Source organism: Miniopterus natalensis, chromosome 11 (assembly GCF_054644295.1).
Source record: "Miniopterus natalensis isolate mMinNat1 chromosome 11, mMinNat1.hap1, whole genome shotgun sequence".
In the NCBI taxonomy this organism is placed as follows: domain Eukaryota; kingdom Metazoa; phylum Chordata; class Mammalia; order Chiroptera; family Miniopteridae; genus Miniopterus; species Miniopterus natalensis.
In genome coordinates, this window is record NC_142091.1 from 73,978,206 (window position 1) to 73,989,571 (window position 11,366).

Consider the following 11,366-nt stretch of genomic DNA (forward strand, 5'->3'; position numbering starts at 1 on the left):
CGAGTTATCACAAGGTAAGGAAGTTAGGAGTCCAGACTTTGGAATCACACCCCCGAGATCCACTCTCGGCTCCTTTCCAGCAAAAGAACCATGACTAAGTCAAGTTGTAAATCTGTTTTCTCATCCGTAAAATGGGTGATTATCGTGCCAGCCTCCCAGCAATCAAAGGGCTTATTTTGCTCAAAGTACAGTGGGTAGCACCTGGCACAGACTGGTGGATGAGATATCTTGCAGCCAGGCCCGCAGGAGGTTGGCGCGCCCTCCTAGGTCTCCATCCCTGCTGCGGTGTCTCGCGTGGCGTGTGCGGGCTGGCGGCCGGGAGGGAGGTGTTCCTGGACACCAGAGGGCCCAGAGCCGGCCAGAAGTCACCCAACGAGCAAGTGGCCGAGCTGGGCTGCAAGAAATGGTCTGCGACTCCCTCAAAGGCAGCGGCTCTCCGCGCCTCCCTGCGGACGCCCAGGCCTTCCTCTGCCTCTAGTATTTCCCTCCCCCGCGCCTTCCCACCCCGGCTCTCCCAAATTCTGCGGCTTCCCCACGTGGAAGGTGGGATCTAGGGCGGGAGGTGGAGAGTCCCCGGCCTGGCCTACGGTGGGGAAAGGGGCCTCCTGCCCAGAGGGGGCGCCCAGATCTCGGGGGGGGACCCGGGAAATCCCCAGAAATAAGGGCGGGATCTGGGAAGCCACACTAGGGTACCCAGGAGTGGCTGAACCCGCGGCGGTAGTGGACCGAGCTCCCGAGACAGCTGAGCCCCGCCTCCAGCGCCGGGGCGGAGTCAGGGGGCGTGTCTTCCACGTAGGGGCGGAGCTCAGGCGGTTGGGGAGAAGCTTCGCCGCAAGGGGCGGGGCCTAGGGTGGGGCGGGGCCAGAGGGCGGGGCGTCGGGCAGGGGGTGGAGCCTGGAGGTTCGCGCTCGGCCCCCGCCCTCGGCCCCGGGTGTCCCCGTGACGAGGCAGCGCGGAGCCGCCGCGGGCCGGGCCCATCCCGCCGCAGCGGCCCCGGGGCCGAGCAGGGTCGAGGCGCGCAGGGCGCGGCGCCGAGCGGGTCCCCGCGCGCGACCAGGTGAGGCCGCGGGGCGGAGGGGGCGGGGGCCGCGCCGGGCTGGCTGGGGCGGGAGCAGGGGGCGTGTTTGCGCGTCCGGGGGAGGCAGGGGGAGCGGGTCCGAGGGCGGGCGCCTGCGGCTGTTCGGGCGCTCGCGCCTGCTGTCGCCGCCCCGGGTTGGCTCTGCGCCCGTCCCGGTCTGCTCGCCGGGCCCGGGGTGTGCGGGACTGTGCGTGCAGGCGCGTGCTTGTGTGGCGGGGCCGCCGGGTGTGTATCTGCGTATGCGCCGGGCTGTCATTGTGCCCGTCCCAGGCGGGGCGCGGGGCGCGGGGCGCGGGGCGCGGGGCGCGGGGCGCGGGCCGCGGGCCTGCCCGGCGGAGCCCCTCCTGCGCGGGGATGTTTTCCAAACAGGCTTCCTGCGGAGATGGGCTCTGCTGCAGCCGGAGCTGGAGGGGGGAGCGCCGCCCCCACAGGCCTCCAGGGACCCGGGCAGCCCGGGGACTGCAGACAGACACCTGAGGGAGGACGGGGGTGCGCGCCCGGATGGGTCCGGAGGCCTGCTCGCGGGGCGAGGCCAAGATGGGGAGACTGAGGCAGATGGAGAGGGGAGGTGCAGGCGGCCAGACAGGTGGAGATGGGGAAGGAGGTGGGAAGGGAGATGGCGAAAAGCGCAGAAGCGGGGAGGACGGCGAGTCATTGAGAAAACAGACACTGCAAAGGGGCAGAAAGATTAAGAAGCGCAGACAGATTCCAAGAACCTGACGGGAGGGAGCTGAGGGCCAAACCCAGGAACTGAGTCTAAGATGAGGAGTTAAGGACCCCCAACTTCTGGGGCGCCCCTCTTCCAAAAACATCCCAGGCTGGGGTCCTGGCCAAAAAGAAGCTTCTGGCCACCCCAAGTTGGTTCATCCCTCTGGCTCCAGGAAATTTTCGGATCCTCTGGGTGGCCTCTCCCTCTCGGCTCCATCCCACCTATCAACTCCCTTCCCTGGTATCCCAGCAACCCAGGGCAGTTTAGGAGAGGCAGAGGTGAGGCGGTTACCATAGCAACAGAGGCGGTGAAAGGTCATTCTGGCCTTAGCCTAGGTGGCCCTGCCGCAGGCCAGAGCTGGCAGTGAGGAAGGATGGATGGGAGGCTACAAAATTCTCTCCTCTCCTGTCTTGCCCAGAATGGTGCTGGAAGGAAACCCCGAAGTGGGGGCTCCCCGAACCTCAGACCTCCAGCACCCTGGGAACCAGGGCTCTTGCGTCCTCTCTTCTCCTGGTGAAGAGGTGCAACCAGGCGAGGAGCCCATCAAGTACGGCGAACTCATCGTCCTGGGGTGAGCATCCCCGGTCCAGGTGGGGTGGGGCACCCGGCACCCCCAGGGCAACCAAACCAAGGGCCCCAGTTCTCCCCACCTATGACCTCCTGCTATTTGTCCTTCTTCGCCTCCCCAACTGAGAGAAAGAGTTGACCAAACCCACCTTAATTCATAATTGTGGTTTTATTTTCCCATTTGTCATAAATTACTGACACAACTCTTAACTGCCCACCTAAGTTTCTGATCAGGAAAAAGTAATGCTGCTGCCTTTCATAAAGCACCTAGTGTGTATGTGTAGTTTGGGGTGAAGAACTCTGGTTCTCCATCAAAATTGCTTGGTTCAGATCCTGCCTCTGCAAGTTGTTTAACTTCCCTGTGCCTCCGTTTTCCCCTTTCACAAACAGGGATGGTGATGATACCTCAGAGGGTTGTTGGAAGGAATGAATAAGGTGATTTCTGTAAAGCATGTAGAATAGTTCCTGGCACGTATCAGGTGTTCTGGGAGGCAGGCCTGTGCCAAGCCCTTTCATGGACATTATTTCATTTCAATCTTCACAAAGATGCTGTGAGGAAGGTGAGGAAACCGAGGCTCAGAGAGGGGAAGTGACTGGTCCAAGGGCACACAGCTGGTAAGTGGCAGGGCTGGGATTTGGATCCAGGTCTTTCTTACTCTAGGTCTAGTGCACTTTCACTAAGCCACAGGTGATTTTCATGCTACAGATGAGAAAACTGAGGTCAGGAGAGAGGAAGTGATGTGAGTTGGTGGCTCGGTAGACTTCCTGGTCTCCGCCTGACCAGGATCCCTGCAACACCAGTTTTGCTCTTTCCCCAGGCACAGATCCCTCTTCCTCCCCCACATGTGCTTCCTTTTGGCCTTTTTCTTTGCCTTCTGCCCTGAAGAAATTATCTGAGAAGCTAATGTTATCGTTACGATGATTTTGTAGGACAAATAACGGCTACTGTTTGTTGACATGTACATGCCATGTGCTTTTAAAAAAATAATAGCTAACATTCATCAAGGTCTTGCTGTATAGATGCCAAACTCTATGCCAAGCATTTTAAAATGCTTTATCTCATTTAGTTCTCACAATGAACCCATGAGGTAGGTCCTGTTAATTAGCCCCATTTTACAGAGGTCATGTGATAAATGGACAAGCCAGGATTTCACCCAGGCCCTTCTGAGCCCCAGCCTGTGTCCTGAACTGCCCCACTCCCATACATGGAAAGAGTTTACAAGGGTAAGAATGATGCCCCTCTCAGGGGTGCTTGCATTAGAATAGCAGCTGCTTGGTGTCCCAAAGGCAGGGCTGGCTTTGCAGATGAGGGTGAGGCCACTGATGGGGGAGAGCGCAGACCTAGGGGTCAGGCCTTCTTGACAGCTGCTGGTTCTCTGCAGAGCAGTGAAGCCCACACTGGCTGTACATCAGAGCCACCTGGAGATCACTTTGAAAGTACCCAGTGACAGGCCCATCCCAAGCTCCATGGGTAAGGCAAGGAATCTGTATTTTAACAAGCTCCCCAGGAGATTCTGAGCAGGTGGTCCTTTGCTCTATTTGGTAGCTCTTCATCCCATCAGACCCTCTGTTGCTCCTCACTGCTTACAGAATAAAGTCCAGAATCCTCAGCCTGGTTATCTGGGTCCTTCCACCAACCTCATCTTCTCTTGCACTTCCCCACCTGAGTCACCATGCCCTGATCTCATCAAGCTCTGCCAGCCTCGGGGCCATTGCTTAGGGTGAGCCTTCCCTCTAAAAGCGCTTCTGCAAGAGAGGCTGGAGTCAGACAGACCCGAGTTCAAATCTAAACTTTTTCACTTATTAGCCTGGGACCTCAGGCAAGTCATTTTACCTCCCTGAGCCTCAATTTTCCTCATTCATAAAATGGGAAGAAAGATACTTGCCTGGCAAGACATTGCACAGGTTTCATTAGGTAATTAATAACATGCAGCACCAGGAACACGAGAGGCTCCAGTACATGGCAGCAATCGAGGCTGTGATTCACCCCATCCTTGCTTTCCACGTCATCTTCTCTGGACAAGAGCTGGAAAGGAAGGTAGAAATTTGACGTGAATGGATATATGGAGGTGATGGCATTGTGGGTCTATTTGTTTCTTGCATTCTGGTTTCCAGTAGCACTTGTGGTGTAACAAAGGGCAGTTTGCTAAGGGTGACTCCTTTCCAGTTCTTCAAGGCCCAGTAGAGGTGTCCCCTCTCCTAGAAACCTGATCCTGGGGCCAGAATTCCTTCTCCTGCCTCTGAGCCTTTAGTGCACTTGACTTGTGCCTGGGTGATGGCAGGTGGCACCCAGGTTCCTTGAAAAGCTGAGGACCCCTCTCCCCCACCACCACGGCACAGAACTGATCTGTGATGCATCACCTATGCCACCCCAGTGCCCAGCATCTAGCCAGGCACGGCTCAGGGGGCCAGGAATCACTGGTTAATTGAATGAAAGGTCTTCTGAAGATGTTCTGACCCAGTCAGCTCCCCAAAGGCACCGGTTTGATACAGTAGAGTATTCTGGTTTCGGGTGGTCCTGGGGCTTGTTTATCAAGGTAGGATCTGCCCAGAAGTTGGCAGTTCCTCCTAGTCTCTCAAGGGCTCACTTTTTTCTCTCCCTCTCCCTGCAACCTTTTCTTAACTCCCCATATCCACAGCTACAATGGGTGTCTGTCAAGTGGGGACAAGGGTCGCCGGCGAAGCCGCCTGGCACTGAGCCGCCGGCCACATGCCAACGGAGTGAAGCCAGACGTCATGCACCACATCTCCACGCCGCTCGTCTCCAAGGCAAGCAGCTTGTCCCAGCAGACCTGGTGCTGGTCCCTGCCCAAGCCCCACTGGAGCCGGGGATCCCACTGTATCTTTACTCATTGCCTGTTGGGCTGCCAGAGAAATGGTGCTGATGGGAGAGCCTTTGAAGTGTGCACAGTCCTTTACAGTTTGCAAAGCATTTTCTTGACCACCAGACGCCATCCATTGGATCAAAATTATCAGCATCATTTGAGAGGCTGCCAGGGTTCAGAGAGGGGACATGATGGTCACACAGCAATGGCAAAGGAGAAGCCTTTGGGTTAGAATTGAGGCTCTGCTCTTTCTGGCTCCCTGACTTTAGGCCAGTTTCTTCTCCTCTGAGCTGCTGTTCCCTCAGCTGTAAAATGGAAACAATAACCATGCCTCCTTGTTGGGGTGGCTGGAGGGAGCAAATAAGGTACCTGTGTGAAGTGCTGGCTGCATAGTACACCCTCTGCACAGGGTAGAACCACCGTTCCCCGGGAGAGGCCGCTGGCCTCAGGCTCCAGCTTCTAGCTCAGAGGCTCACACTCCTCGTGGCCACATGCCCTGGGAAGTAACTTCTCCTTTCTCCCTGCCAGGCGCTGAGTAACCGGGGCCAGCACAGCATCTCGTACACACTGTCCCGGAGCCACTCGGTCATAGTCGAGTATACACATGACAGTGACACAGACATGTTCCAGGTATGCTCCAGCCCCTCCACAGGCCTCCTGGCCACCAGCCTCAACGCTTAGGTCTACACACCTTCCAGGGTGAGGCTGCAGGACCAAAGGCCATGGGGAAGGTGCTTTGGGGGTCCTTAGTGCAGTCGACCACTCTTTAGCTGAGAAAGCAGGATGTCCCAGCGAGGGTCACACAGCAAGTAGTAGCTGTATCAAGATTCAGACCCAAGACCTGACTCTCCAGCTGTGGGAGGGCATACTGTTTAGGGATTCAGAGTGCGGAGTGAGAGTCACACCGCCTGGCCTCAGATCCCAGCTCCATTGCTTACTAGTGTGGTGACTTTGGGAAAGAGTCACCTAATTTCTCCAGGCCTTGGCTACCTCATCGCTCAGGTGGGGCCCAGAATCGTACCCACACATGGAATTGTTGGGAAGATTAACTGAGATATTGCACATAAAATGCTTAACATGGTGCTTGGCATATAGTAAACACTTCCTAAAAATTCACTAATTGCTGCTAGTATGTGAGCACTCCCAGACCATGGCCACGATCCTGTCACTGTTCAGTCAGCAACTCTACTAGTTTTTATTGAGTGGGGTGTCCTGAGACCTTTGGGGGAGATGAGGGAGAAGCCCCAGACCTCAGCAATTTGACTTGGAGCCCCCCGGGGACTTGGGATGGTGCTGCCCTCTCATTGTTTGGTGACCGTATGTGCGGGGCAGCTGCCAGGAGCCTGGGGTGGGAAGCCCGTGGGATTGATCTGTACACGCAGCACCCCTGTGCTTGCCCTCCCCTCCTCACAGATCGGCCGCTCCACGGAGAACATGATCGACTTTGTGGTAACAGACACGTCGCCCGGAGGAGGGGCAGCCGAGGGCCCCTCTGCCCAGAGCACCATCTCCCGCTACGCCTGCCGCATCCTGTGTGACCGCCGGCCGCCCTACACTGCCCGCATCTATGCCGCTGGCTTCGACGCCTCCAGCAACATCTTCCTCGGAGTGAGTGAGCCCTAGGCAGGGACCAGCACTTCATCTGAGAGTGAGCTGCAGGGTCGGCTGGAGAGGGGCAGCGTCCTGGGGTGATAGACTGGCCCACAGTAATCATAGCTATGACCTTTGCAGGGATTAACACCCCACTTAATAAATGAGCAAAGTGAGGTTCAGAGAGGTCAGATCGTACCCAAGGTCAGGCAGCGCCAACTTCAGTCCTCTCTGGGCCACCTGTGACCTTCAGGATAGAGGGGCAGCACCCCTGGCTCATGACCTGCTGGGGGTGTGGTCTGATACCACATGTGGTCCCAGGAGCGGGCAGCCAAATGGCGGACCCCCGACGGCCTGATGGACGGCTTAACCACCAATGGGGTCCTGGTGATGCACCCAGCGGGCGGCTTCTCTGAGGACTCAGCCCCAGGTGTCTGGCGGGAGATCTCAGTCTGTGGGAACGTCTATACTCTGAGGGACAGCCGCTCGGCACAGCAGCGGGGGAAGCTGGTAGGTGGTCTGCCCCATCCCTACGTCCCCATGCAGTCATCCTTCCTGGGACCTCCAAATCTGCCTGTCTCCCTGCCCAAGCCAGGAGATGATCTCTGGTCCTCCTGCACAAAGGAGCCCCAACAGGCTTTATCTGGGGGCAGGTGCCACTTGCTGCACAGAGGGAACCAGACTAGCATCCCCAAGTATTGCCCCTGTGGGAGGTCCATGGGGTGATAGGAAGTGGAGCACACACAGACACCCCATGCAGTACCAAAATGGCTCAGAGGATGCCAGCAGCTTAAAAAAATCACACCCTCTTCGGAGGGTGACACTTGGCCCATGTGTGAGCAGCTTATAGCCTAGAGTGTTGGCAGTTTGTAACGTGTCTATCACATTCAGACGAGTTTAGCTCTGTTATCCTCTCCCAGCGGGAAAGAACCCATGGAGTAGTTCTGACACGGTGACAGTGAATGCTCCACATGGTACAGATAGGAAACTAATGTTAGGAGCTGGGAGAGGGTCCTAGCCAGAGGTAGGAGCTTGCCTAAGGTCATTTGGCCAAGGTCCTCAAATGGGCAATGCAGAGCTCTTTCTGGGTATGAATGTGTCAGGCAAGGAAAGGCAAACCCTCAAGGAAAAACATGGCTTATTTTTCCAGAGCATCAATTCTACTGGGAGGTTTGGGGAAACATTATTTGAAAAAATTATGCACGTGAGTGTTTCACTAGCATACACTAAGTTCCAGGCATATTCCAAGTTTACGTTGGTTGACTCACAAGAACCACTTGACACGCAGGAAAGTGGAGTCCCTCTGGAGGCTAAGGAAATTAAGACACAGAGAGGCTGAGTTACTCGACCAAGGACATGGATTTAATAACTGATGAGGCCAGAATTCACTCCCAGGCAGTTTAGCTCTAGAGTCTGTGTTTTAACCATGGCCCTTGGGACAGCTGCTTTGGACTCAGTCCCCAGTGTTTCGGATAGAAGACACTGCCATTAGGGAAGAGCCTGGGAAAGCATTTTAGAAATACTCTGTTTGGGTCCAGACCTCCCAATTTGACAGATGAGGTCACCAAGGCCATAGCTTTTCTTAGAGCGAGGGGCCCCGTGTGCCGGGGAGCAATTACCGGCCTCTCACGTGGCTTCTCGGTCCTACCCCCTCCTCTGCCCCAACCCTCCCCTTTCCTGCCCCAGTCCCCTGTTCTGCCCGTTATAGCCCCTCTGCCCCAGCCTGCCCTGACACTCCAGGGAGGTTCAGTGGGATGGGTGGGTGGCTAGGCTGGAGAGGTGGCTGCCCAATGGTAGGGGCTTGGGGGCCTCTTGGGCAGTAAGGCCCTTCTGCTCCCCTGGCAGGTGGAAAATGAGTCCAACGTGCTGCAGGACGGCTCCCTCATCGACCTGTGTGGGGCCACGCTGCTGTGGCGCACGCCGGCGGGGCTGCTGCGGGCACCCACGCTGAAGCAGCTGGAGGCCCAGCGGCAGGAGGCCAATGCAGCGCGGCCCCAGTGCCCAGTGGGCCTCAGCACCCTGGCCTTCCCCAGCCCGGCCCGTGGCCGCACAGCACCTGACAAGCAGCAGCCCTGGGTCTACGTTCGCTGCGGCCATGTCCACGGCTACCACGGCTGGGGCTGCCGGCGAGAGCGGGGTCCCCAGGAGCGCGAGTGTCCTCTCTGCCGTCTTGTGGGGCCCTATGTGCCCCTGTGGCTTGGCCAGGAGGCCGGCCTCTGCTTGGACCCCGGACCGCCCAGCCATGCCTTTGCACCCTGCGGCCACGTCTGCTCTGAGAAGACTGCCCGCTACTGGGCCCAGACACCACTGCCCCATGGCACCCACGCTTTCCATGCTGCCTGCCCCTTTTGTGGGGCCTGGCTCACCGGCGAGCATGGCTGCGTCCGCCTAATTTTCCAGGGGCCACTGGACTAGGCTCCCCAGAGCCCCCTGCTGCCGCGCCCGCCTGCCCACCCAGGTCCTCCACCTCCTGCAGCCTAGAGGGAGCTCTGCATGCGGGACTCTACCTGCTGGCGCCTAGCCACACCAGAGGGATGCGTTGGGTGGGCTGTGCCCCTCCCCTTTTAACTCTGGCCCCAAAGGTGTTTCTGAGACCCATACCCCAGTTAGAGTGATGGGGTCCTCAGCACCAACTCCATCCTGGCCCGATGGAAGGAAACCCACCCCCATCCCTGGCCCTTCCTGGGGTGTCCCACATCATGCCGCCTACACTGTGCCCCTGGGGGAGTGAAGAGGCCCTGAGCCCCTGACCCCCAGTTTAGGCTGGCCATGCCCTGAGCCTGCCGACCCAGCTTCAGATAGTCACCCTGCTGCTGCCCCTGGGCCCTCTCTAAACCTTGCTGTTCAGCTGCCCTCACAATCCCATGTGTCCCGCATGTGTGCAGTGCCTCCAGGCCCTGAGTAAGTTAAGGCGGGTGGCAGGCTGGGACCAGTATCTGCTGATACCCACTGTGGGCTGGACTCCATGCCAGGTGGGTTCTGGGGACACAGAGACAATCAGACCCGGTTCCCTGTCTGGTGGAGTTAACAGTCTTGTGGACAACAGTCTTGTCAAATTGCCGAATGACAGCATGGCTTCCTGTGTGCCTGGATCAGAGATTTCCCCGGGGCCGTGGCGCAGGCCTCACTGGCAGGTGGAAAAGTGAGGAGGGTCACAGAGGACGTGGCATAGGAACTCGGGATCCCCCACAGGAAAGGGAGGTGCCAGTGGGCAGAAGGGACAGGTGGAGCTCAGGCTCCGAGGCAAGTAAGCAGGGACGGAGTGGGCCGCAGAGTGGCTGGAGCAGGGGCTGCAGGAGGGCAGGAAGGAGGCTGGAGCAAGGGGTTGCGGCTGTGCTGACAGGGAAGATGGGCGAAGGATTCGGAACATCATTTGCGGACAGTCAGGAGCTGAGGGAGGAGAGAGGACTCGCGGTCCCAGAGTGTTGGCTGTGCTACAAGGGCTACCATTCCCGAATGCCCACTTTGTGCCCTGCACTGTGCTAATAATAATAACTACGTTCATTGAGCACTCACCAGGCACAGGGCTCTGCTTCTCGGAAGTTTGGTATTTAATCCTCATAGGAACCCAGGGAAGGAGGTGTTACCGTTTCTGTTCATGGGGAGATTGAGGCACATGCTCCAAGTCCCACTGCTAGAAAGTGGCCAAGTCAGACTCGCATCCATGGCTGCCGGCCTGCCTCAGAGCCTGCCCTCTTCCCCACTACACTGTGCTGCTTTCCTTGGACGGGGCGGGAGGAGCTGGGAGGGCAGCCCAGGAAGGGGAACAGCATGGGCACCCGTGCGACAGGAAAAATGCTTGATGACCAATGAGCTGGGTGTGGAGGGGGCAGAAAAGAGGAGTGAGGGCTGAGGACTTTGGGCTGGGGCCTGGTGGGCTTTGGTTGCCATGGAGGCCAAGTCTGAACTGGATCCTTACTCATCTTGTATTCATCTTGGCTAACTAAGTGTCAGCTCTCCCTGAGAGCCAAGGCAAGCTGGGGGGCTGCTCAGGTTGCCCCCAGGCCATTCCTAGGGGGAGCGAACTAGGAAGACAGGTAGATAGAGGTTCTGGAGATATAAAAATCTGAAGAAAAGGCTCTGAATACAAGCCTGACCTAGGCATCATCCCCAGTGGAAGACGGCTGCCTTAGGGAGTACAGATTGCTAGGGGAGGGACGTGCCCCAGGCCCCACAGCCTGTTGGAGCCACAGGGACCAGACCTGGGGCTATTGAGAGGACAGAGGGCACCCATGAGTAGTGAGAGGGGGATGTGATCAGTCTTGCTTCCAGAGCATCACACTGCCACAGTAGGGGAGCCCAGCTGGGGATGCTGGGGTGGGTATGGAAGTATGACAACCACACACACACACACACACACACACACACACCCCGCACTAGGAATCCATCTCTTCCAGTGATTTTCTCTTTTGACCTGGTTGGGAATCAGATGGGAACATTCTGGTCCCATTTCTAGCAGGGAACCTCAGATCTGGAAGAGAGGTGAGCAAAGGACACAGGCACAACCTCAGGGAGAACCCAGAAGTGATGCTGGAGGGGGTCAGACAGCCCTGGCCGTGGCCCAGCTCTGCCCCTTTCCAGCTCTTGGAGTCTCCAT

At 57.7% G+C, this 11,366-nt stretch overlaps 1 protein-coding gene across 1 annotated transcript; it reads left to right on the forward strand.

Annotated features, from left to right (window-relative positions):
* Positions 1 to 997: 997 nt before the first annotated feature.
* On the forward strand, positions 998 to 9,949 carry PELI3 (pellino E3 ubiquitin protein ligase family member 3). Its single transcript, XM_087822429.1, has 7 exons — positions 998 to 1,057; positions 2,206 to 2,358; positions 4,994 to 5,123; positions 5,708 to 5,809; positions 6,593 to 6,787; positions 7,091 to 7,279; positions 8,615 to 9,949. The coding sequence occupies exons 2-7, from the start codon at positions 2,207 to 2,209 to the stop codon at positions 9,182 to 9,184; spliced, it is 1,338 nt and encodes a 445-aa protein (XP_087678555.1). The 5' UTR covers positions 998 to 1,057; position 2,206; the 3' UTR covers positions 9,185 to 9,949.
* The last annotated feature ends 1,417 nt before the right edge of the window (positions 9,950 to 11,366 follow it).

Bases quoted from the DNA above. Each gene is read 5' to 3' on its own strand.
- PELI3 (XM_087822429.1), top strand. From the start codon at position 2,207: ATGGTGCTGGAAGGAAACCCCGAAGTGGGGGCTCCCCGAACCTCAGAC. The intron at 5,124-5,707 runs GCAAGCAGCTTG...TCTCCCTGCCAG, and splicing joins CCACGCCGCTCGTCTCCAAG to GCGCTGAGTAACCGGGGCCA. The intron at 6,788-7,090 runs GTGAGTGAGCCC...ATGTGGTCCCAG, and splicing joins CCAGCAACATCTTCCTCGGA to GAGCGGGCAGCCAAATGGCG.